This window comes from Centropristis striata, chromosome 15 (genome assembly GCF_030273125.1).
Source record: "Centropristis striata isolate RG_2023a ecotype Rhode Island chromosome 15, C.striata_1.0, whole genome shotgun sequence".
Lineage (NCBI taxonomy): Eukaryota > Metazoa > Chordata > Actinopteri > Perciformes > Serranidae > Centropristis > Centropristis striata.
Genome location: NC_081531.1, coordinates 15,015,206 through 15,043,081, shown reverse-complemented (window position 1 = coordinate 15,043,081; position 27,876 = coordinate 15,015,206). Strand labels below are relative to the sequence as shown.

Here is a 27,876-nt window from a genome sequence, read left to right as displayed (position 1 = left end):
CAGTTTACTAAGGAAAGCTCCAGTTATGTAAAGACTTAAAAGAGTGCATGTGAGAGTGCGTACGTGTGGTACTGGCGAGGTCCAGTTGTGCAGTTCTGTATAGCAATTAGTGGTACTTGCCACATTTTGAGGAGGTGCAGCTATGTGTGTCTGGACAGCACATGTTGACATAAGCCCCATTTGAATTGTAATCTTGTTTTTTCTGTGTCTCCCTTTGATATGAAATTTTCCTTTGCAAAGATATTCACATGGATCATTGAAGTTCTTGTTGGTTTAAATCGGTCCACACACGTGTACAGGTGTGTGTGTGTGAGAGAGAGGGTCGGGGGTGTGTGGGGGGTCATTAAAGTGTTTCTGAATGCATTATAAACACCCCCCTCCCAAAACAAAAGAGAAAGAAAGCAATGGCTGTGATGAGAGGTGGGTAGTACAGGGGGGAGATAAGGTTGTGAGAGCAGGAGGCTAAATTTAAATCGTAATTGGCCGACTTCCACAAGCTTGTGGGCATTTTAATGAGTCATAATAACTTCATTTAAAACCAGCTGAGCAGAAAATAGATTGGAGAGGAGCCTGTGGCTAGTATGGATTTGTGTTGCTTTGTGCGAGTGTGTGCCCGGGCGTGCGCGTATTGAGTTTGACTGTAAAACCTACAGACACGCATGCGCGCGCGCACACGCACACTCACACACTCACACACACACACACACACACACACACACACACACACACACACACACACACACACACACACACACACACACACAGAGAGTGCAGAAACTGGTGCGACATTTATTCAGGACAGCTCACTGAATAACACTGAGCTGCTTTACATGCAGTGTTTGTTTGTGTGTTGATAGACCGTGCTGACATAATCAACACATTTTTTAACGATTATTTTTTGTCAGTTTTTGCCTTTAATTGATAGAGCCTGAGAGCAGAAACGGGGAGAGAGCAACGTGAAACAAAGGTCCCAAGGCCTGAATCCAACCCATGATGCTGCAGCAACCACTCAGTTACCAAGACGCTCAACATATTTCTATTTCCACAATTACAGTGTTTGTCAGACACACTAACTATATAGTTGCGACAAATTCTACAGGGCTCAATATCCTAAAAGTGTTAAGTGTGAGGGTGGGAATAAATCTGCAAAAGAGCATATGTGTGAAAGAAGGCAAAAGTGAAAGTTGTTTTTACTGTTGCCTGATTTGACCTGCTCTCAGCGTGTGTGGGCGTGTACAGGTATGATTGACATACTGTAGATTTGACCTGCTTGTTTTGTTGTACCTGTTTGGGCGGGACACAGTTAATTTTATATTAGTTTGGTGACCTCATATGATCCCCAGCATTCTTTTCTACTCCACCCTCTTATAACCTGAGCAGAGTGTCCCTGGGCTGTAATTGCTGTTGTTACATTATGTTCCACAACATACAGTACAATGCAGTGTCTTCACTGTTATGCAATATTGATAGGGTGTCTTTATTAATTAGCTCTGCCAAGGAGGTCATGTTTTCAACTTGGTTTGTTTGTCTGTTTGACTGTAGAATTATATAAAAATAAAAGAAACTTGTGGGCTGATTTTCATGAAACTTGGTGAAAGGGTGAGCCAAAGGAGAACCTATTAAATTTTGCAGCTGAATCTTTGGGCAGATACACAAACAAGTTTTCACTTTTGTTAATATTGTGTAATAGGGCATTTGTGCTGCATTTAAGTGGTTATGAAATAATTGGAAAGACAAGTTCCCGACTGGTAAAATTAACATGAATTGTTTTTATTTTTTTATTAGTTTTAGTATTGTTCATACTCTTTTTAGTCTAGTCAAGTTTCAGTCGGCTAAAAGTCTGAGCATTTTAGTCTTATTTTAGTCAGAATTATCAGTGACTATTTTAGTTGATGAAAACTGATGACAGTTTATTCTAGTTTTAGTCAATGAAAGTTGTATTTTAGTCTCTATTTAGTAATGCAATTCTATATAACCCAGTCCAGTGTGTCCAAATGTCATTTCTTCTCCCAATGATAAACGCTGGCTGGCCATCGGTCCCTTTCTCTGTGACAGTTGTCTGTCGTTAACGCAAACTCACCGCAGCTGCATCTTCTAAATAATGCACTCAAGTCAGAACAACAATTGCATAAATTTTGGTGCACATTTCATGGCTCACCTATATTGAAAACAGCTATTTACCTGTTGTTTAAATGCAATTAAACACAACACATTGTGGCATCAGTGTTTCCACCTTTCAGCTTAAAACTCATGGACTCGCCAAAGTTGGAAGGACAACTGTCCAACTCCTGAAATAGGACCATCGTAGTATCACGTGAATGCAGCATTGGCCTTACCAGAGCTCTGGGTAATACGGCTTTCCTCTGTATTGACTAATACAGTATTGTAAGGCTGTCTCATTGCCACAGACCTTTTGTCATGCTTGCTAATATTCAAGCATGAAATGTGCTATCCGTCTGAGGGTGGTGTGTCTTGTAAACTGTCCAGTCTGCTGTGAACGCAGCTGAAGATCTGTAGCTGTCAGCCTGCTGAACACTTCCTGTCACATCAAATCAGAGCTTCCTCTGACAACCCTCCCTGTGTATTGTTACCATCATCTACTCACAAGCTGGACAGGGAGTCTCACCTGGACATGAAGTGAGACTTGCTCCGTGAGACAGACAGCGTGTGACAGAGTCCTGCCTAAGGAAGAGTAAAACCACTGTCCCTGCTTCAAAAAATGCCTCAGACTTCTCCAGCATTAAGCCCAACAGTAAAACATTGTGCTGGTAATGATATAACAGTGTGTCATACATTCACGCTGGCTATTAGATTTTCACCACCACTTGTCGCCGTTTCTGTAATGAGCTCCTGGTATGCACTGACATCTGCAAAAATGGATGTCGGCCAATCAAATTTGACAGCTCTTTCATTGTGTCATGACAGTGTGTGTAATTAGGCAGGTTTTACATGAGTGTGGACAGTCACCCTCTTCTGTGATCGCATGTCCTGTCCTGTTGTTTTTTATGTTAGATCGTTGGCCTGCTTGTGCCAGGGCTTCAAATCAAGGCTGTATTTATTCCCATGTTATATAAATGGCTAGATAAATACATTTTTGAATGAATAATTGCTGGTTTTCTTGGCTTATTAGGGAGAGCATACATCTCTAGCCTTGTATTTTTATGTTTCCCACTCTTATATTATTTAATAAAATAAGACTTCACTCATTCTTTTGATAGTTTGTTCCAAATTTGCGTTAGCAGACTAAAAGATGTTTGTAAATTTGAGTGAAATGTCATTATGGTTTCTTTTTTTGCAAAGGATCTCGATCCTGTTATGGTCCCAACAGGGAAAAGAGATTGGGGGGGATTGTTTGTGACACAAATGGTAATAAAAGTAAATATTCTCTCAGGCACGACCTTTTATTGCATTATGTAAGTTGGCCAATAGCTCTGGGAAACTTTTTAGATCAATTTCGCAGCGCAGATTAGAAAGCTATGAATCCCATTTATGGAAGAGCTCCCTCATGAAATGCTCTTTGAAACTTTTATATTTTCGGATGAAGAGAGAATGAACCCGGCTAAGCAAAGATCTGCCGACGGCACTTTCATGTGGGGGGAAGAAAGAAAGCAACAGAAAGTGAAAGGAGACAGAGCGAGCGAGGCAGAGGGAGAAGATAAAAGCACTCCCAAAGCCATCTGGAAGTAGCCAGGACACACAAGGATTGCTTTTATGCTACTAATTCCACTGGGAGGTGCGACATAAAAGCAAAGCATGGATATTGTGTTATAACTGTTGAAAACAAGCAAGTGGCCACGGAATACTAATATGGCTGGTCAGAGGGAAAAGCACTTCAATCCAGGGGTAAACAGACTTTTTGGATGGCCCCCCAGAGGTTCGGGGGTGCATGGCGTATTGATTTGTAACTATTAGTTGGCTATCGTGCAGGCAGTTTCTGAAACACAACAACAGACTTTGAGGCTGCCGACACCTGTACTGTTTGTGTATCTATTTCATTTATTTGATGAGCTAATGGCTTTGTTTACGATCAGGAAGAATTGCCTACTGATTATTGTCTTGTGTCTGTAATGAGGGCCCAAAATAACATACAATCCCTTTTTCCTTTCCATCATAACAAATGCAGAAAAACAATATTCGATCATGAATTGAGATGACATTGTTGACTGCTGTCTTTATTAAACCAACACGAATCCATAAATCCCCTCAGCTCACGGTTTGTTTGGCTGCTGTAAACACTAGCACCAGTTATTTTCCTTGTGTTGCTTTTAGAGTAGTGTTTTTTGCCCCCAGTGGTCAATAATAAATACACTAACCGGCCACTTTATTAGGTACACACTTAAATCCCCTTTCTTTTCCATTCTGATGCTCGCTTTGAACTTAAGCAGGTCGTCTTCACCATGTCTACATTCCTAAATGCATTGACATGCTTCCAAGTTATTGGCTGATTAAATATTTGAATTAACAAGCAGTTGTACTGGTGATCATAATAAAGTGGCTGGTGAGTGCCAATTTTGTATATAAGTAGTAGTATAAGTATATAGATTTTGATACAATTAAATTTCTAATGATTGTCAATGTTTTAAATAAACCAAATGTCAAGACATTTTTGTGATCTGGGTGTTTCACAGAGTTTCTTCCAAGTGTTTTGAGGGCCTGCAGCACTGCGAGCATCACAACAATTACACAATGTATCACAGAAAAAGGGACATCAATTATAAACGGCCTGAAAGTTTGTCCTGAGTCCCTTCTACATACAATAACCTGTCCTGTGTCCTTAACAGAGACGTGAGAGCTGCAGGAAGAGGGATGTGTTTTCATATTCTCTTTTTTTTCTTCTTTTTTCCGAAAGTGGCTTACCCCAGCTTTAACAAGTGTGCGTAAGCATGCCACAAACAACGCTATAAAGACAGCAAAACGGTCTCAGTCCTGTTAGTTCACTTATGCCTCAGGCAGTCTGTGCGGTGTATGACATTACCCTGCTATAACCCAGTTATATTATAATGTCTGTATGCACTGACCTGAAACCAGTTATCTTGATTAACAGGTTTTTAAATGTAACCAGTGAAAGTTTCTAAGAAAGAGCGTTGGCTTCGTGAGGTGACTGATAAATATGCGAACACATCTCTGTGGGTTAAACTAAAAGGCATAAAGAGTACAAAGACATAATGAGTGCGCTCAGCATGACAACAGCATGAACCACCAATACAGATGTTTCTGTCAAACTGTGACCTATTTCAACACTTACACAAACCTTTGAAATGTTGCATAAAATTCGATGTAAACTGGGGATGTTTCCATCAGTTTGGTTGAAGTGAATAAATCAGCTCCTTGAACATCAAAAAGCAGATGAAGCTGGGAAAAAAAGGAAAATGTCTCATCCATGTCACATTTGCTGCCTGTGGCACAGTTTAACACAGATCATTAAAGTTTCATCTTCACCAATGTGAGAGCTCTAGATGATGATACTAAACTGAGTGAATCTTAACTGGTCGTTAAGTAACTGTATATTTGATAGATTATTGCAGTCAATGTAATGAAAAATGACATAAGTGTTGTATCACAAATTATAAAATGTCAATTTAGTGACATTGTATGAATACAACTGAAGACAATAAATCCTATCACCGATAATTTGTGCTTGATCTTTTCTAAAAGACTGCTATTTATTTTAATTGCATAGCTTCATAGCCACAATGAAGATTTGTTAATGCTAGAAATAACACAAAATATTAAAATGAACCATGTAATTATCATGCAATCAGGATGGACAAAATTCAGATTTCAAGTTAATATAATACATTGTTTATCTAGGATTTCTTATCTTTAACTTTCAATTAAATTTTACAGCTTTTATGGCACATCATAATACAGAAAATTGATATACTAAAGCATAAATAAATTAGGCGAAAAATTACATTTACATCCAGCAAATAGTTTCCCTGCTATCCCAACAAGGTCACAGCAGGGAAAGAGGGTGAAAAAAGGCCTTTCTCAGAGAGCAACTGGAGAGGACAGGCGAACTCTTTGAACCGTACATTCACCATTTGGCCTATTTCTGCCTCAGCTGATTGTATCCCCCCACCAACACCACCTCCAACCGCACATATACACACACACTTCCCTACTTTTGGCTGCCTGCCAAGAGCTGTCATTGCCTCTACAGTATCAGTTCTGCTGTATCTATATCCAGCGCTGTGCGGAGGCCCCGTGCACAAAGTGACTGGTCTGCAGGAGGAAGAGGGCCGACAAAAGAGCTTTGTCAAGTGGAATATTAACTGTTTATTTTTTGCACTCTTTTTAGGGCTTAAAACGTCCAGACATTCTATAAAAACTTTTGAAGGATTTAAAATGCTGTTAATCGATACCTTAAAATTCCATATATTTCAAGACTTTTTAAAGACCTGTTGACATGCTGGTTTAATCAAACAGTACAGTTAACAGAATGTGTGAAAATCAGTTTCTCCTTGTCTGTTCTTTATTTAGGACTATATGTGTGCATGCATAATGCAGTATGCATGCCGTAAGCAATGTCTTTCAACTTTATTGTAGCTCAAAATGAAAGCAGCTGATGAAGGCAGCCAGAAAGCTGAGCTCAGGCTCTCATAAATGATAACTAATTGGATCTCAATGTCATCTGTGCTGTGGGTCTGGACAGAATCTGAACATGGGGGATTTTCCTCGTCGTTTTCTGACTTTCCTAAAGCAAATAATATCTTCAATCTGACACCCCATTTGTGGAAAAACAGATGACTTAATGGAAAAGAGTTTGTAAGCTCTGTATGGTGTCATTTGGCAGATAACACAGGCTTGATGACTTCAAGTTCTGTGGTATTTGAGGTAAGTTTATTCCCCTAAATAGCTCTCGTTGTGTGATTTCCCTAATTGATCCGATTTGGCCGTTTGAAGTCTGCAGTTATTATGTTTTATGTGGAAGATTTAACGGGATGGACAAGAGGATTTTGGAATCAACAAAATAAACAAGTATGTAAATCAATGCACCTGAGTGCAGTAAAAAAAAAAAAAAAAGCCTGCATGTTTCAAGCATTTCCTGTTGTTTAGCCATTTGGATATCCTATTATCTGCACTCACAGTCATGACCCCTGTTGTTTCTGTTGGCTCAGCTTGGTCTCTTTCCTGAGTTGAACTGACTCTGATCAACAATAGTTTAACAACGTTCTGGTTGTCTTTTTGGTTATTGTATTAACTTCACACCAACACATGGAAACATTCAGACGTAGAAGAGAGATTAACTTTTCATTGTATTATTTGAAAAACTTAAGAAAATAAAGTTCACACTTCTCAAGGTGCAATGTTTCCACTTTTTTCACCAAGGGTATTAAATTCCTGTCAAGTATTCCTGAGTATTTCTCAGCCAGTTTACATGTTTCCCTCCTTTTTTCTTTGTCACAGTTTTACTACCCGGGTTGATCACTGTATTCCCTGCTTTCCACTGAGGCCCTGTGACTCCTGCCTTAATAAACTCAGTATTGCCTTTGACAATGTGTGACTTGAAAGCAGGAAATAATGGGCCCTAAACACTAAATCTTTACAGGTTATTGACCTGGGGAAAGGGAGGGAGAGTGTGTGTAGGGGGAGGCGTCTACCAACTCCTGCCATGATTTCTTTGCTCATGTGGCCATTTTGGTTCACTGTGTACAAAAACAGTGAAAGGTTTTGCAATGCAGCAGACAATAGTTTCCTCAGCATCTGACAAGAATGCTTATGCTAACATGAAACTGTGTGAATGCACTGTGTGTTTTTAATGAGCAGGAGCTTGGCGTCTCCTGTTACACTGGTAAAACTTTCTCTTTGGTTTCACTCCTCCTTGGCAATCTTTTTTTTTTACCTGCTACTGCAGAAGAAGAAAATAAAAAGAGCAAAGGCAACAAGTGTTGCTTCTGTGTCTAAATTTGGTGCAATCACCTTAAACCTCAGCCCACCACCTGCACCCCCCAGGCAGCAAATGACAGCCAAAATGAGTTTTCCTGCCCCGATCCAGCAGCCATCTCATCCCTTCCTCTCTTGAACTATAAATGCATTTACAGCACTGTAAAGAGGATGTCAATTGCTGGATTCCCAGCAGCTGGCTGGGCAACAGTCTGTGGTGGTCACAGGGGTAAGGGTTCAACTGCTGGTCAGAGTCTCAGGTCTGTCTCTCCTCCCAGCACACGGAGAATAAAGCCTGTATTGTATGAACATTTGCATTTGGGTTGTAGTGCGTTACTTTCTATGTGTTCGACCAGCAGTAAACGATGCTACGTTAATTTCTTGAAACTGTGAACCTACTCTTAACCAAGTGGTTCAAGTTGCCTAAACTTAATTAGTCCTTAATCGTGGGGGTGGTAGATTTTTCTGTGGTTTTGGAAGGCATAACCAAACCTATTTTTGTGATTTGACAATAGGGACATTAGATCAGAACATTTTCATGGACTATATTAAAAAACAATGACAAATGTCCTGTATTGTTGTTCAGTTTGAGACTTTTGAATGATAGCCAATGGTTTCAGGAACTTTCCTTTGGCACACATTGGTCCATGATAAGGTATCTCAAAATTGAAGACATATAGTTCCCATTTATTCTCTCAGGGTAATAAACTCTGTTGATTGCAATGATTCCATGGTCTTTCCTCTAGTGTTTAGATGGTAAAATGTTTATTCTGTTGAAACGAACATTTCTTCCTTGAGGTGCCACTAGCAGGGCTTACTCTTTCTTTCTTTATTCCTTTTTTCCGCAGAGCATGGGAAGGTCTGCAAATATCAATTATTTCCAAGCATTTTTTAAAAATGTGTTTACTGCTAACACTCCCTGGACACATTGTACATTGCAATAAATCCAGAACTGCTGTGTAGTTCTTTGAGGGGTGTTGCCAGCTTCTGTTTCATGTCAAAATACTTTGGAAAACAACTGTTGAGTAAAGGAGCTGGTTTGAAGTTTTTAGGCAGTAGAACCAGAAACATTCACCAGCTTTTGAAGAAATAAACCAGGCTCAGAGTTGGGCTGCTCAAGAAGAATTAAAAGAGCAAAGCGCAGGAAAGAATTGTCAGTGTTTGAAAGATGTTGCAGCAGGTTTTAACACCCTACTTGTGAGATAATACTGTCCAAAGCACTGTGACCTCACATTGACTTGTTCTTAGCAGTGTTATCTCAAAAAGCTGTTGTCACTCAGACGCATAGTGCATGAAAATGCATCGTCAATGGGCAGAAGAGCCTTTTGGATTTTGTTGGTCATTCTCCTGGTTGCTCTTGTGTGAGCAGATTATGTATTAACTCACGCCCCCTCTGTGTTAATAGTTACTAGACTGACTTTGAACTGAGTGTCAGGTCAATTAGTTTAGACCTCTCTGACCTCCACATTCAATTCTGATAATCAAGTATGTTTACTGATAGGACAAATAATAGCTACATTATAACTGATACTAAAATTCAAATCCAATTGTGTGTACTTTAGGGCAACTACACATCTGTTAGCAAATCTTGGGGAGTAGTTGTTTAAATCCTTTACTGGAGCTTTGCAGAATCTGATCTATGCCTCATGTGATGCAGTTAGAAAAAGCAACTTTTCCGGACCTCTTGAGACTAGTGGCTCAAGGCTACATTTTTCTAGCATTCGGCACCAGATTGTCCACCTGGGCTAATGGCGAGCAAGTTGCATTGTGGGTAATGTAGGCACCAGGTTTTCACGAGGAAGAAGTTAGAGTTAGTGTCTTTACCTTCTGTACAGTGATGTATTTCCCAGTAAAACTGATGAGTGGTGTACGGTTACAAGAGGGATTTCAGTCAAATCTCATGTATTTCTTTGGACCCCTAAAATTGGGTGGGCTTCGAGTTTAGAACACAGGATTAAAACTGGGAAAATGTATTTTGTACTTTAAACTGTCAATCATGAGTATGTCAAAGTAAAAGAAGTATGATGCTAAATAGCTAGAGTAGTCTTTGATTTTTGAATGGTCATAACCAAAGTTAGCCTTGTGGCATTCTTTGACCAGACTCAAACCTGCAGTTGGTTGCTCATGTCAACATATATTTGGCCATAAGCCCACCCACCCCTGTCCAACCAGGATCTATTAATACCAGACCCTGAGGCTTGTGAGAAATGGTCCACTTTGGCATTTTAGAGCAGCCTAACTTACTTCCTGCCTCTTCACACCAGGAGAGCCCCGGGTGGTTCCTCTATGCATCCAGCTCTTGTTTCCTTCCTCGCACTTCTTCACACACATCCATGTACCCATCTACACACACAAACACACACACACACAAATACACACATCCACCAAAAGCCCTGAAGATATCCTCACGTCTGTGGCCTGCAGGAGCACACGGATACATGTCAAAGCCTAATTTTCTCCTCTCTTCTTAAAAACAGAGGGGGGTTGAAAGCAAAGCTGAAAACACATGGCACCTTTCACCTCTAGAGGCAGCCAGGGAGGAGGGAAGGCCAGGGTTTGGAGAGGGTGGGGGAGTTTTGAAACACTTGGTCAGTGTCTGGCAACGGCAAGGGTAATTGCTTTCACTGGACATCAAGATGGGGCATATATGGTGTGAGTGTTCTCACACCTGGGAAAATTACAACCTGTGTCTTCTTTCTTTATATCACCATCATTCCTCGCAGTTATGAAGGCATTTTATTTACCAGTTTCATTTTACAGACAAAAGGGTTGGGACACTGCTTGACAGTTTTATGTCACATACCATGGGGCATTGAAAAGCCATCAGAACACAATAAACTTTTGCTTTAAAACTGGCTTTTGTGGGACCTTTTGCACTGAGTTGTAAAGTTTTTTAGTGAGGTCTTCATGACCTGATGAGTCATGATTTCTGAAAGAAGATGGCCAAAACTTAAAAATATGGTGTGTTTTTTGAGTCATATACTTGTATAATGACTTGATTATGGTGCTCGATGAAAAGTCAGGGGATCATCAAAGTTATGACAAAGGGGAGAGGAACATGAATATCTATACTAGATGTTGTGGCAGTCCATCCAATCGTATTAAGAAACTGATTACCAAATCTAGAGTTCATCCTCTAAGGGACAATGACTGTCTATACATAATATCATGGCAATCCGTGCAGTACTTTACTAGGGATGGGTGTTTGGAAGAAACCTGTCAACTCGATTATCTATAACATTAACGATCAATTGATAGATTAATTGCTGCATGCATACATGCACAAAATAAAAGACATATATGTAGTACTATGCAAAAGCTCGTTTTGATGATGAACGATTTTATTTCGAAAGGACGAAAAGAGACTTCCTGTCCATCATAACACTAACTCAAGTGGTGATACTGTAAAGATGACGTCAAGGAGTTCAATGTTTGATGTTTTAGCCCCGGAGAGGCGTGAGGTTAGTTTTCACATTAATCTTGCATATTTAAATGTGTTTTGTGTTTAAATAAGTTTTTGATAAAATTAAACCTAGTTATTCATGCTAGGAAGGTTTGATACAGTAAGCTAGTTTTGCTCAAATTAATACTCTTGTATTTCTCTGTGTTTTATAATTGTTATTGCAACTTTCAGTTTGCAAACTGTAGCTTTATCCAACTTAATTCTCAGCTCATTGGCTTATTGACGTACAGCCGCAGAACTGAAAGTTCGGCCGTGTTTCAGTTCAGTGAGTACTGATACGCAGTCATAGATGAAATTAATATAAAAAAATACACAGATCCATTAAAAATTCCATGTGATTGACCAAATTCTTAATGACCTTTAATCGATCATCGATTAATTATTCCCATCCCTACTGTTTTTTACGGTATCCCAGTCTGTACAGACTAATAAAATCAAAGGGAAGAAAACTTAAAATACACTAAAATGGACCATGATTCAAAAAAATAAAATCTAAAACAAATTCCAGTCAAATAACATAAAAGACAAATCAAGCAAATACTTTTAAGACGAATCAGGATAAAGTCCCTGATAAACATTTGTTTTGAGAAGAGATGATAAGACTTTGTTATCATTATGTCACCAGTTGTCTGCAAAGTCTAATGCTAATGCCATGTACCCAAGGCCACAGTAACCGGAATCTGATTGTACTTATCTCAACAACAAAAAAAGAAAGACGTTATGGCAGTTTTGGGAGCACAGCAAATAGTTTTAAATGATGCATGTGTGACTGTGTCCATTCGTGTAAGTGCACACTCTAAACCAGGTTTCTCTGACGTCAAAGACGGTTTGAAAGTAAGGAGGACGGGGGAGAGAGAGAGAGGTAGACAGGAGGAAAAGACTGCAGGAAAGGAAGAAGGAGGAGGGAGGGATGGATGTGTGGACTGAGATGCCCTCGATCTCCCAGGGGGCAAAAGCTCTGGAAATGGCTCTGTCGTTCAGAGAAAGTAAGGCAAAGGAGAGAGAGAAATAAACAGTACAAAAGAACAGGGAACAGTGAGGGCAGGAAACTGTCTGTGACCTACTGGACAAACAAATTGGTTTGCAGGCAAAATGGATTAAGAGGTTGAGCCGGGTAAAAAAACAAGGGTGACTGATGTTGCAATGTGAGCTCATCCATTTTGAAGGGGGGCTGAATTTAGAGGCTTCATGTGGAAGTGTCTTGTGTATTTTCCCTGTATATGTGTGTGTGAATATGAGTGTGTGCATGCGAACGCTCTGCAAGTCAATATTTGTCTGCTTTGCCACGTCCCTAGACATCCCATTCGGCGCAACAGACCGTAAAGCTGTCAAATGCGACCTGAATATTCTCTGTCTTCATCTGTTTCCTCCTTTTTCTCTCCCTCCCTCTTCCGCGTGCTCTCTCACTTCCCTTTGATTTCTTTTTCCTCTCCGTCGATAACAATATCATCGGGAGCAAACATGTTCCTGTGCTTTTGATGGCTTGTCTACCCCCCACCCCCCCACCCCCTCACCAAAAGACAAGATTATGTCCTCTTATCTATAGCGCTGTGTTTGCTCACACCATAATGTCATTTGTTTGTGTGAGTCTGCATCTGACTGACATTTGTGAGAACCAGCACGTGTTTTATAGTTACTGCAACATCATCTACATAATAAATGATCCATGTTCCAAGTGCAGCCCAGCACACTTTGATTGTAATTGTCCTGTGAGGCTCTTTTACTACTACACCGCTACTATGTCATCCTGTCCCATCCAGGCCTGAGTGATATGACCGCCTGACGCCGGAAATGTTTCCACTGGTAGAGATTTGGCAATACCATTTCCACTGCTAAAGTTTTTCCGAGCAGGCTATGTAGCACATCAGGGCTTGATTATGGTGTAACATTTAATTGTTGATGATTGTTTTCAGGGCCCTTACAGCTGCAATTTGAAAGAATTACTGAGAGTGTTGTCTCATGTTAGACTGTTGTTTTTGTTTGTATGGATGTTCCCAAAAACAAGAAGAAAATAATCTACGGTATGATTATTATAAACCATTTCTGGTTAATTTTTTTGAAGAACCATTACTGTTATAGCGATATAAAGTTATTATTATCTATTAGAAGATTTTGGGTGCATCACTTGCCCCTAGTCCTGTCCATTTCTTGGTCTTATCATTTGTATTGTAAAATCTCTAAAGTTTAGATCAACCAAGGCTAAATCAGTGACAGGGCGGCCATTTTGAAAAGTGCTAATTCGGTTTTGTTACTTCATTTTAAATACGCGTTACACAAAAACTCTTAACATGTCGGATTTCAAGTCTTAGCAAGTTATATAACATTACTGTCATGTCTTTCTTTTGGCTAAAATGTATTTTAACCTGCATTAATCTTCCGTTAGCATTAGCTCCACTAACATTAGCCATTAGCCTACTAGCTAGGATTGAAAAAAACAATATATGAAGCTTGTGTTTGCCTTGTGAGTGAATGGAGGAATTAAAAGTCACCTCAAAGAAAACTTGTCCTAGAAGATGGGATAGTAGAGTACTTCAGCTCTTTTGGCCAAAATGGCAATTATACCAACCAACTTAGAAAAGTGTTCCTGGTAGAACCTTGTTTTTTCACCTGCTTTAAAGTCAGAAACACAGGAGAGAACATAATTTCATACAGAATTAGAAAATTTATCACCAGAATTTTTTTCTCAGGGCTTCCATAAACTACTCTGCATTGTGGTCGTTGGTTTGAATTTGATAGCTTATTTTTCTTTATTTGTTTTCTATCCTGTATAATTTTTTGCTCTCATATGTAGGATGGTTCTGAGTCCTTTAAGTGTTTTATGTTTCTGAACATCTCCTGTGTAATGTATTTACTGTGAATCATATTTGTCCCGAGTTGTAGCAATTTGTGATCGTTTCGACAGGTAAAAAAAGTATATTTTATTAAATCTTTAGCCTTTATGATTTTATTATCACTTAACAGTATTTTTCAAAAGGGCCTTCTGTGCCAAATTGTGAGAATTCTGTCGTGATTGCGTCAGATGTTGAACTCAGCCTCCTGCATGTTGCCATCTGTCACATGCTTCCTGCTACACATTAAGATTTATCTCAGCAAAAAATGCATTTGCTAAAATCTCTCCCTTTTATATGAAAAGGTGGTTAAAATGACTTAAGGTGGGTTTACTCCCATTACATCCCTAAATGGAAACCCTCTTGGTTTGTATGTGTGCTGCAAGACCTGCGTAATAACGTGCCTGTAGTTGCGGTGACTTATTGCAAACTCAACCTGTGTGTGTGTGTGTGTGTGTGTGTGTGTGTGTGTGTGTGTGTGTGTGTGTGTGTGTTTTATTATTCTGAGAGGCAGCCTGGCGCGGGCCCAGTCTTTTCTGAGCCTTGATAAAAACGTGCTGGGAGCATGGCGGTACACACCTACTCCACTACAGGGTACAGGCAGTACCGTGGCCTGTCCTCTCCAATTGGCAGTCTCTGTGCTGCTGTACCACTGATAAGAGGCTGGTGTAAATAAAACTGTACAGCACGGCTCGTTATAACGCCGAAGGTAGAGCAAGGGAAGGAGGGGGGAATGAGAAAGAGAGAGAGAGAGCGTGTGGTGTCTGTACTCATTGTTCTGACAGCATACTGCGTCTGTGTGTGTTCCCGCGACTGTGTGTGTGTGTGTGTGTGTACTTGTTTTGCTGTTTGCATGTGAACCAGATTGAGTTTTAGATGCTGGGAATAAGAATCTTTTTGATAGCTGTAATGTAATTTTGCCCATTGCTTCACTTTCAGGGTAAATATTAAGGACGTGAATCTAGTGGAGAGCGGAAGTTATTTTTCATGGTTAAATGAATGGAAGTCCTCACAGATGTAGTGAAACCTACATGTCTGTGAATGTGTGCAGAGGAGTAGGAGGGGGGGATGTGTGTCTGTGTGTGTTTATGGATTTTTGCTGTTTTTTGGTACTGAGAGTACTGTCTTACGTAAGCCATTTATGTAGGCTCAGTGAACAGCCAGGCTATGTTTTTGTTGGTGACTGCGCTTGTCTGCCTCCCTCCCTCTGTCACACACACACACATGCACGTTCTCTCTCCCTAATCTGTCTGTCTGCCCCTCTCTCTCTCTCTCTCTCTCTCTCTCTCTCTCTCTCTCTCTCTCTCTCTCTCTCTCTCTCTCTCTCTCTCTCTCTCTCTCTCCTCTGCCCTGTTTACACTGTTAAAAACCACTGAGTGTGATATTGGTCAGCCATCGACGGATACACTGTAATTAGCCTTTTTAATTTCCCATTTAGCCTCCCTGACTCCTGAGAACAGATCATTCAGCCACTTCCTGCAGAAATATGTGCACATGCACATACAGTAAACTGTGTCCTGCCCTGCTGCAACCAGGTCTGCATAGGGATTAGAATGAAAACAATTTTGAACTAATGCTTTGTCATGTCCAGTTAACCTTTACATGTTCATTCCATTCAGAATTCTGGGCCTCCATTACAAGTCTTTTAATGTTTGACCTAACTCCTGTTGTTGTAATGAAGGGACTTCAGATCAGTGTGACATGTGCAATTTTGGGAAAATGTCTATGGGGACGATTTGACCTTGGACAAAATGTATATGGCAGATAGAAATCCCCACTTCATACTATAACAGAGCATTTATTTTGATATAGAGTATAATCCTGAATTTATTTAATAATTTGCACTTAGTTTTGTTGTTACTAAATTTAACTTTTACAAGTCTGGCCCCAAATTGTACACAAGTTAGCTCAAACTAAGTAATACTGGCGCTTGTATTGAAGTTTTCAAGAGGAGCTTTGAATTTCTTTCATCATATTTTATGTCATTGCCAAAAAAAATAAAAACCCTGGAACAAAATCCTTACTTTGAATGAAGTGATTCATCAACTTAAATTAGGTAGTATTTATTGAATCCACTTTCTTTCATAAATATGTTCATTCATCTTTAACTGGCCAGTTTGATTCTCAAATGCCCCATAAATACAGGTGTGTACCTCCTTTAGTTTGTTGCAAGCGGGAGGCAAAGGAAAAATGTTGTTTTTGAAAAGCTAAATGCCAACAAGTCCTGACTGAAACAGAATATTTTGTTCTTTTTTCAGTAAATGTAGACTTTTAGACAATGCTTTAGAGTTTTTGCAGATGTTTGAATCATACTACTTGGAAACAATTCTAGAATCTAATCTAATCCTACAAATAGTATAATACTAATAATATTAGTGTAGCTTAATCTTTATCCGCAACTGTGCAGAAATACAGAGGCTAAACTGAATGAATACACGAGAAATGTTGATTTAGAATTCCATCGAGAACCTTATTACTGAAGCCTCTAACTATTCAGTACAACAGTAAATGTTACTTGTAAAGAAAGTACAGGTAAATTCCCCAGGTTGACAATATAATCTTAAAGACAGCTGGTATTTTATTCACATGCAGCCAAGCTGTTTGTTTACCGTGTTGTTTTAACGTGTCACGGCTTGTCCGGAGTTGAATTTGGCATTTTTTTGTATTACAGCAGACTTATTCTCTTGTAACAGTGCAGCTCTGTTGTTGAACGTCTCCTCAATGTGGAAGCGCTTAGACAGGGTTTTTTTGTGTAATGGATGCTAAATAGTGTCATGCCATCTCATGCAAGCGGGCATGTGAGACCATTTGAAAACAGATTTTGATGACTATATTGCAGGAAACAGAAAGTCTTTGCATGGCTTTGCTGATTTCCTGAAAAATAGCATGTTCAGTAACATGTTTAGATGGCAGAACAAGGTCATTTAATGCTTGTGTAGCAATGGGAAGGTTGATGGCTTCATCAGATTACAAATGGCCAGCAGTGGTTACAGAATAAACACAGATTTTTCTTTATCTCCCGTGCAGGATGAAATGTTTAGCTCTCGCATCAACATGGTGGCCTACTTTTTGTGTGTCGCTATGAGCAAAGACAGACTCTGTATCTCTTATGTTTAATTCTGCGATTGTCTTTGATAAAAGATTCTGTTTAGACTGCGATCCCCAAGGGGGGACATCTGTTGCAAACTTAGCATATATGCTCTACCTGTGAGAGAAAGTAGGTTGGAACAACAAGTGTCAAGTCTGAGTGTGGGCACACTGTCACAAAAAAAATTTAGTCCTCCACAGGAGGCACAGAAAAGCAGGCCTATCACCCCAAACAAAAAGGGCCTTTCTCTGTCTCTGACAGATTCTTTTGAATGAGGAGAGCTTCTGAATGGCCGCATTATGAGATCACATAGTTGAGCTGGGTGATGTGAGTGTGTTGATAGTGTGTGTGTGGGTTGTTGCACCAAAACACACTTATTACACCCACAAACCCCCCAAATGGGCATTGAGGTTACTTTTTCTCTGGCCCTCATCTCTGCATCATAACATAACGACGGTTTGCACTTTCACATTCAGATTCCATGCACATATGGAAAGAGTGTAACAGCAAATGGGACAATGCACCATTGCACACCACATTATTTAGGGAAATGGGAGAACGAGCACTTAGTATGTCAGGGGAAATTACAGGCAAGGGAATGCACCATCACTTCCCTGTGAGGCCTGCTCAGTGGGCTAATCCACAATCCTCATCACGTCTATGTGGTGAAATGTTGCCAGTGTTGGGGGAAGCCCACAGTAGTTAACTTTAAGTGAAACACTCTCGAATAATGCCAAGGAAGTGGTGAGAGTACCTAGAGTCAACTAGACCCAGGAGTAATCACAGTTTTTTTTATTGAGCACTTTTACAACAGAGTAACAGAGAGATTTACAAGTTGTAAGTTTAGCGTGAGGTGGGGACCCATGTCACGTGATTGGAACTTAAGCCAGTTTTTCTTGACTATGTCACTTGTGATTTTAGACTTTCAGACTTTGACAACTTGAAGAGCTCATGACCAACTTAAATACTAATCCTTCCACACACTATACATCACCTGCTTGCTACATTCAGGACAAAGCTCACTTGAAAAGAAAAGGAACGAACTGCAAAAAATCTAAAAACAAGTTTATGAAAATGACACAGTTTCCTTTTCAGGAAGCAAAGCAACCGGATATGAACCTTCTACTACCTACAGCAGCACACATTACAGCTGCAGATAAAACATTAACAGAAACAAAAAGCTAATCTAACTTTGAGAGGTTTGTGCTTCTAAAAAGTTAACAATGTGGCACCATACAATGGAAAGTTTCCTTTATCAGCGGGATGCAGGGCCTGTAAAGACAGGTCAGGTTTACAGTATACAGGGCGGTTATATTGCTCTTTGCTGCCAGGTTTTCACAGGAAGTTTACTTGATTGGCAGGGAGCCCTTCACCAGCTTCTCTTTTACGGCCCTTTATGAAATAACTGAGCCACAGTGCGCTGCAACAACAGTTGTGCAATATTTCTCAGAGAGGGAAGTGAAAAGGGAAGCGGCTTCACTGGCATGTGGCACCTGATCACCACCCAATCCCCACATACACACAAAGTCAGCAGAGGTTGTGCAACCTTTATTATGTCAGCTATGGGCTGTATCTGTGGCAACCTGTGACAATTGGAGATTCCCTTTTGTTTCTCTTAGGTCTGTTTCATTTCATGATAGTTAATTTTTATTTGCTTCACATTATCTTTTGAGTTTAATTCAATTCTTCCGTTTCCTGATGAGCGGCAGTGGGATGCAGACATTAAATGTTTGTTTTGTGCAAAGAAAAATCTCAGTTAATGGAATTAAATGTTGAAATAAAATAAAAAAGATTGAAATGGGCTCCTGAGTAGAGCGCAGTTGTTTGTTCACAGAGAACTATCAGTCAGAAGACACGTGAGCTGAGTAACAGCTGATGTCAAGTGTGTGTCCTCTGTCCTGGTTACCCCGTCTTTCCTAACTAACAAGTTCAGGCTCTTGCGATCAAAGGGGCCTCAAGATTTATCTCTTTAATTTGGCAGTGAAAATGGCTGATGGCGGCTGTTACCAAGCAGAGGGCCCCCTGTTAGCACTTAGCTGGCTAACTAGAGTGACGGGCATCTGGCTGGGTGGCTGCCTGGCTGTGTGTACCCTGGGTTCCTCCCCCCTTTGCCCCACCGTGACCTCGTACAACTCCATTCTCCTTGAAGCAAGGCACCATGCAGGCATTTCCTGACAATTTATGTCCTTGTGCCACAAGCAGGGGCATGCCCTGCACTAAAATCCTATCCCTGGCCCATATAGCACACGCGTCTTGGCCCCCCAGAAGACTGGTTATAGTGTTGCACCACTGTCTGTGAGGCGGAGTCATGCTAGTGTTAAGCTGATTAACTACAAATCACCTATATTTTACAATACTGCAAAGCATAGTTTAGTGTTTTCTTACCTTCCAGTCCATTTGTTTTTTTTTAACCAGATTAAATTTGCTGAGCTTGAATGCTCCCTTTGCAGGAACACTCACATACTAACCCGCTCACACCTGGAAGCTGCCCAGTACAATCACAGTTTGATCCGTTGGCCACTAAGGAGCGCACCTGGGGCAGCGGTGGGTTAAGTATCCTGCTCAGGAGCACATCAGTGGAGGCAATGAAGGGAAATGGTAAATTGAGACTTGCTTGCCATGAACTTCTAAAAACGTATATTCAAGTTTCAATTAATTGCAAATTAATTTTCATAGATTACAGAAATTAATTTAGCTCCGTTTCTACCTGCAAAATAGGAAACTCTAATTTAAATTTAAGACACTACAATATGAAAGGGTCAGCAATTATTTTACATATGCACATGTGATAGATGAGCCCAAAACACAATGTGGGCCTTTAAACACTAGTGTGTTAGAAGCATAAACATAAATGAGCCCTGATATGAGTCATTGGGTAATGCATGATGGAGTGTGTTGCACTTGAATGATCATAAAATTGCCCCTGCAAGGGCAGTCAATGAGCTCAAATCAATATGATGGAAGCAGTCCAATGCAGTTTAGCTGTGCAACTGCAGCACATAAAAAAATAATAATTACAGTTGATTCAACAATGATGAATCAGGGAGTTAAAGAAGCAACAGAGGGACTATGTGATTAATGCAAATTAGGGACATCAGTGGGTGTGTTGGGGGATTCTGTCTACATCTCCACTACATGTCTTGTTCTCCAAAGGTTAAGTGGCTGCTTTTGCCAGCTAATTCGGCCATATGCTCATCTGTGCATTTGACACTGGCGCGCCATACGCTCACACTACAAATTATGCCTCTTAAATATGCAGCCAATTAAAAAGGACATTGCTCACCAGCTCAAGCTAAAGTTGTTAAATGGGAATAAATCTTGTGCTACCACAGACGGATCTAAGATGTGCTGGTTTTAAAGGTTGCTGTGCGTGGCTTATGATCCAGTCACGCTCACTTGTGCAGCCTACCGTCTTTTGCATAACTTGTTGCATAAGCATCTACTGGCAGGCACACTCTGTCATGTACGGTCCGTGTCATTTCTGCTTTTGGTAGGGCTTATTACAGTACAGGCCGTTCCCTAATGTCACTGCGGTTGCAAAACCACACAAGCCATCTCTCCCTGACTTTTTTTCTGTCATCTAAGAATTGGCTTCCTGTTTTCATTGTGTTCTCTTTCTCTCTCTGGAGGTGTCGTAACCCATGAGGACGTGCCAAGAACAAACCAAGGTCTGGTCGAGAGAGATCGCTCTGTGCTCACACTGGAAACAGACGCGCGCACACATACACGCCTGTTTTGCACACACACAATATCCAGATGTTAACTGCGTGTGTGTGTGTGTGTTCTGTGTGTGTGTGCGGCTGTTTGATGTGTGATGTGTATGGCATGTACAGTGCTTGCTGCCAAGCCATAAAAAGTCGTTTGCCTGGGCCTGATCTGATGTGCCCTTCAACAGCACCCTTATGTGTGCATGCAAGGCTCCTGACTCTCTTTTTATTGTTGTACAAGGTTATACACATTCATAAAGTATAGGTGAACACAGCCATCCAGATTGTGGTGCAACACAAGTGGTAGAGTACTCAATAATTTAGTTACTGCTTTGAGTCAAGACCAGGAATGTGTCAGCCTTGCGTATTAAGCTGATACAATTTGTGCACACTAAATATATTAACTTGTGTCTAGAGTATATTGATATAAAGAAGGTTAACTTTCAGACTAAAGAAGAGCACAATAAAGCTACAGAAGAATTGGCTTGTGCTCGCAATATGTATTACATGACATAAATGATCTACTATGATTATTACTGTTAGATTTTTTTTGAGGGAGGGGGGCTTCATCAGGCATGTATGGGAAAGAAGATGACACCCCCTGCTATTATTTGCATATTCATAAATACATATTATATTTGGAGCTGAATCTGACCAATCTCACTCATCAAATCATCGAGCTAAATGCAGGCTAAATTATATATTACAATGCACCCATTAATCAATCAAACACTGACAAATATTAATCTAAATTCTAAAAAGTGAAAGAGGATCAAATAATGAACGCCTAAGCCTCCAGATAATACAGTATCAGACTGCATAACATAAGCATTTTTATGTTGTCAATCAAGCTGCTAATATCAGTACTCTGCCAAGTCACATAGATATCATTTAGACCTGATTCAAGTGATGGGAGTGAGGGATTATTGTATAGGATTTAGCCTATTACTGTATGACACGAGTTGCACGTGGAATAAGAAAGATGTGGTCACATACAAGAAATGTGTTGAGTGTGTTCGATACCAGGATCCCTTTTTAAAAACATTTTTTAAAGAATATTGTGGGCAGGAGATTTTAGAGTCAAAAGGTAAACTTGTCAGTGCTCTCTCATGGAGAAACAGAGGCTTTTGCTGTGCTGGCATGGGTTGTTTCTTATCATCAGATGTCATGCTGATTTTGATTATCTGCAATAAGCTCTTTTTTATTATTGATTTATTGATTGTACGTGTTACACATTCACTCCTGACATTGTTGCTACTCCATCTAAAGGTCCAAACACTTCCTCACATGTTGTCTTCAAAAGTTGCATTCAAAGCAAGACCACTTGGAATATGGGTACCCTGCTAAATGTGTGTTATAGTTGCATTTTTTAGCCTGAATAAGACACCTTAAGATGCCCTTTTTTCTCTCCATCTAATGCATCTTTTTCAAATGTGGTACACGTGTGTAAATGTATAATTATACTCTTGTCTCTTGTTGTTGTGCAGCTGGTGAGAAGGCCATAGTTTGTGACCAGTGTGGTGCCCAGTTCCAGACAGAGGAATCCCTGGAGGCTCATCGGCAGATCCACACCGGTAGGAACACACAAACACACCCAGACATATCATCATGACACCATAGCCATAAACAAAACATATGCAAAACGATATGAGCTCCTCTGCTGCATGTTTGCATTGGCTGAATTTGCACAGAGATCTTCCACTTCGTGGGAAAGGCTGTTGATATTGCATTTCAATAAATACACATATTTTGGCACGGCAGAGAGTTGAAGTAAGTACTGCAATCAGATCAGATTCAGAAAGAGAAACATTGAGATCACAGGTAGCATTCACACTCCCAATCTGTGTATGCATGTTGTGCTGTGGTGTGTTTTGTGGTGGTGTGTGAGGCTCATTCAGCCCTCTCTGGCTATCTGGAGCCATGGATTGACAGATAGATGGATCACATCATCTTGGATTAGTCCCACTCGCCCTAAATCAAGACAGACCCAACAGTAATCAACAAACCGGGAAAACTTGGCAAGCTGATGTTGTTTATCAGTGCTCAGCTATGAAGATGGGAAGATGAGGACGATCTAGGTGCCAAGATGTAAATAGGAAGAAGTAAATCCCCCTTCAGCAGATGTGTGATGGCCCAGAACAGTTTCACTGCTGGTGATGAACTCTTTAATTTGGGGGGAAGGATTGTCTCAGATTTCCACTACTTTGTTACCAAGATGGTGCGGTTGGGGCAAGGTTATGTGCTAAAGTATTCTGTTTTGGAATACTTGGGTTTCTCTTTGTTGCATTTATACTCTTCACATTTCAACTTTACATTTTGGACAATAACTCCAGATTAAAAACAAATGCTCTGTCATGAGCTGCCTCTCAGTTGCATACTACATTCTACAATGCAGCTGCTGACAGGACGCCGATAGATGATATCACCTTGTAATGCTATACACTACAGATATGGAGGAGCAAGGAAAAAATTTGAAAAAAATGAAATATAAATATTTAAAATAAATGTAGTAAAATTAAAATATTCTATATTATGTTTCGCAGTTGTAATCCAAAGTTTGATTAACATCTGCTTTTGTATGGTATGAAACTGGAATATATAAAAGTAAATATTTAATTTACTTTTTAAAATTTAATTAAGTATATATGTATTGTGTAGTGCTGATTCCACCATGTGATGCCAAACTAGTGCCAGTAAACTTGTAAAAAATGTCCTTATCACCAATTTCGAAAATTTCAGTCTTTCTCTGAGAATGCCGATACCTTAAGCAAACATTTTGGTCGTCAGTGGGTTACGCTAGTTGAGCACAACTGAAAATTCTACTTTCAGGGTGGCTAGAGAAAAGGCTGCAGGACCCCCATGGTCATCCTCTGGCGACCACGAATACCCACAGCCAGTTCAATGGCTATTTGACCATTTGTTGCTGCATGCAGAGTTTAGAAGGAAAGCCTATGGAGTGTCCAAAATGGAAATGGTTCGTCCTCTTGGGAGCATGAATGTGCTTGATCACTTTCATGGCTCATTTGTTTTTGAAATTTTTGCCTAAACCTTTGAATTGGACAAAGGGTCATGGTGTCGCCCATTTACCAATCCACATTGGCATCCTTTAGTGCTGGCGTGTCAAACAAGATGAGATGAGAGAAACGAGAGCTCATTCAAAGCACATTCAAGCCAGAAACCGATCCCAAAAATAGCCACACATCATCATTATCATCATCTTGTGTTTTGTCCTTCATCTGAAGTCGTGACCCTTAGGCTCCCAGTAGCAGCTCCCATTGTGCGGCTCTACTTTTTCTTTGGATTCAGTCTTATTCACGGCCCCCCACACACTCCCCCTCAACATTTGAGAGGGGAAGGTTGGGTGGTGTAGTCAGGATATAGGGGTTACTCCTGAGGGGCATGCCCTCAGCCAATCAGCTCCATGGAGGTAAAGAAGGGTTAAATGAGGCTAATGATCCAACAGCCATAACAGCGGAAAGGAGCACTCTAAATATAGGCATTCCAGTCTGGAACGAATGGCAGGGGTTGGGGGCTGGGGGGGGGTTGGCGCTGCAGCCAGGGCCAGACGTGTCTTCCTGCCAGACAACTGGCGCAGCAGCAACAGTAATAGTATAGTAATCATCCATGTGTAGAGCCCCTCTGAGGGATCAGAGTCTGAAAAATGGGCTCTGGTAAAATATGACAAGGCAGTTTCGTTGCACCATATGATTCCCAGTTTCACTTTCACTGTCTCTGTGCACTTTAAGCTACTCTACATCTATATTATGACATCCCTGGCTCTGGATTTGAGCACTTGACATTGCCTTGCAAGGCATGGCTCTCATTTTCAATATTGGACTTACTGATTGCTGTCACTGCTGTGACTCTTCAAATCAATAGTGAGCTGAAGGTTGACAGCATTTAGCTGGTTGGTCTGTTTCCAGCTGGGGAGTGACTGATGAGATGAGAGTGAAAGAGGTAGACAAACAACTCCCTTTCTGTGTCACTCACTCTAACTTTGTGGAGGCTTAGTAGGAACATGTCAAATTTGCATGTCGTCAGTATGTGAAACATGTGACAAAAAGTGGTTTATGTCCGGACCACACCACCTACCTGTGTGATGGCTGCCAAGCTTTACTGTTACGAACAAACGCCTGGTGTCCACACTCATGGCATTACTGCTGCCAGTCCTATCTTCATTGAGTAAGCCTTTGAATATGGCTATCAATAAAATAATGAATAAAAGAAACCTTGGGTTGACAAGAAACGGGAATGTAAAGTTAAAAAAAAATGTAAATGTCTGTGACATATTGTACAGATATAGACATTGAAACTAGTAAAATGTGTAATGTTGCTAGTCAATAGTCAACATGGTCTCACAGGAATTCGTGAAATAGCCACGGATTTGCTTAACTCAAAATCCGTGGAATAGCAACGGAATCACTCAAATTTCCGTGAAACTGACACGGATTTCGCTACAATGCAAGTTAATGATATCCCGTGGCTATTCCAACATACAAAGTGATTATGTACATTCACTGAGTGAATATTTAGAAAATAAAACATATATTTCTTACTAGAAATATGATCAAAATCCATATTTATGCAGAAACTAAGTCAAAATATTAATTTTTTTTTTTATTAAAAATGAGAGAACTGTCCGCCATGTTTTTTGTTCTGACCGCCGGGACCTTGAAAGTCACGTGACTTGGAACAAACCAATAGGAAAAAATATCCATGGAATAGCCACGGGGTATGATTAACTTGCATTGTAGCGAAATCCGTGTCAGTTTCACGGAAATTTGAGTTATTCCGTGGCTAACAACACTGAAATCCTAGATTTGCCAAGTTGGCCTTGTTAACTCTGCTGACCTGACCTGTGAATACAGTCAGTGGTGTAGCCCTGTTACTGTAGTCTTATTTTTTATTTTGGGTCCTAACAAAATCCTAACAATCACAGTTACTTTTTGGATTAACATTAAATTTTCTATGAATATTTTGTGGGTATACATGGTCCCCAAGGTTAATCCCCCTAACCCCATGACCTGAGCACAAGAAAAATATTAAAATCAAAGTTCCAAATGTATGCTCCCCAGAGGATGAACCAGAAGTCACCATCAGGCTGAAATGTCAATCAAGGATATTACAGCTCATAATCTAATGAGTAGATTACTATGAAATTATCAGTAAACATTGCATGGTCCTAAGTGGATGAACCATTTCATTGTAGTGATCTTGTAGACTTTCCTGTATTAAATCCCTTTTACATCCTAATGTCCTATTTTTGAAGCGCTCAGCTCTAAGAATAGCTGAATATAAATATATACAATAGATAGATAGATAGATAGATAGATAGATAGATAGATAGATAGATAGATAGATAGATAGATAGATAGATAGATAGATAGATAGATAGATAGATAGATAGATAGGGACAAAACAAAGGAAACTACACTGGACAGTACTGTGTTAAGTCATTTTGAGCTAGGAGGCTTAACAAACATGGATTTATTTATACAGAAATGTCTGTGTGTACAGTACCCAAGACGCAAAACATCAGAGGGTGTGTGGTGGGAGCATGGGGTTACTGTTGGCCATCAAAGCCAGATTTGATCTCTGCCTGCCTCTTGGCAGCGCTTCAGCCCTTGGCTAATGTTCTCTGATGACAATATTTGGCCTCTGAAACTGTGGCTGTTTCTTGCTGCTTTGAATGGGAACTATTGTGGCATCTCCTCTGTTGGCCTGATCAGCTGCAGTCTGACTCAACCTCTGTCTCCTTCCCAGTTTGTCTGTCTTTTCTTGCTTTTTAACTGCAGTTGGTATATCACACACCTCTCTATGTTACCAAAGAGCCCTCATACTGTAGACGAGACGTAAAGCAAGTGGTTATCTAAAACCATGGGATAGTTTGGCAGCATTCCTGAAGTTGTCGTCATTCCAAATGGACAGGCTATTCTGCATGGGGATGTGTGTGTTCAGTTGTGTGTGTGTGTGTGTGTGTGTGGGGGGGGGGGGGGGGGGGGGGGGGGGGGGACTGATCAGGATGCCAAGGGAACTAGCAGCAAAACATCATGTGGCTGTTTTTACCCACTGAACTCGTGCAAATACAAATGCACAAACACACACTGCAAACTCTCCCCTTCTTTGGCAGTGCATACACACACACAAATAAATCCAGGAATGCCTGTGTTCAGGAGCCGAAGTCACTTGTGAGTTGCATTACATCTACTGACGGCTAATTTTTGTCACATATTTTCCCAAATTGGATGGCATCGCATCAGAGTCTCTCAATCTCTCTAAACTGGGACTCGCCTCAGGGCTTTTGCAAGCAAAGAACACAGTCTGTCTGGCTTTCATGGAGCTGTCGTCCTTAAAGAAAAACACTGCTGTCATTTAGAGTTGTAGCCCATTTAATACTGTCTCTGTCTCGTGTCCTCTGATTGTTATGCAATGTAGCAATTAGGCTTGGGTTTTCTTGTTTTTTTAAGTCCTACCTTTGCACTATTTGCGACCTTTTTAGGCAAAAAAAACAAACATGTGAAGCTACATGCTAATAGAGAGGATTTCTTGGCAGAGACTTCCATTTCATCATGTAGATGTCAGGTGACTGGCAGGAAGCAGAGCGTAATGTAATGTGCATACTGATATGAGACTGCTTCAAACTCCATTTTTATTTTTGGAATCCTGTCAAGGCAAATATAAATGGCAGGTAATGGCTTCCTTTGAATGACGAAAAAAACTGATTTGAAATCTGAATATATGGAAAAAATAATATCTGTTATTCTGATATTTTATTGGTGTTGATTGTTATATAAATCTAAATTTGTTACAGGATAAATACTTATTGATCGTAAGGTTTTCTCAGCAATCCTTGTGGCTGATTTTAAGATAGAAAAATAACCCTACTGCAGGATGAGGAAATGT

The 27,876-nt window shown here is 40.3% G+C and overlaps 1 protein-coding gene across 2 annotated transcripts in view; it reads left to right on the top strand.

The window, feature by feature from the left end:
• The window catches only part of zbtb16a (zinc finger and BTB domain containing 16a), a 151,598-nt gene that overhangs the window by 67,436 nt on the left and 56,286 nt on the right, over positions 1–27,876 (top strand). For both annotated transcript variants that reach the window (XM_059351330.1, XM_059351331.1), the window contains exon 4: positions 22,461–22,547. In XM_059351330.1, coding sequence (XP_059207313.1) covers positions 22,461–22,547 — 87 coding nt within the window. The remainder of the gene's footprint in view (positions 1–22,460; positions 22,548–27,876) is intronic.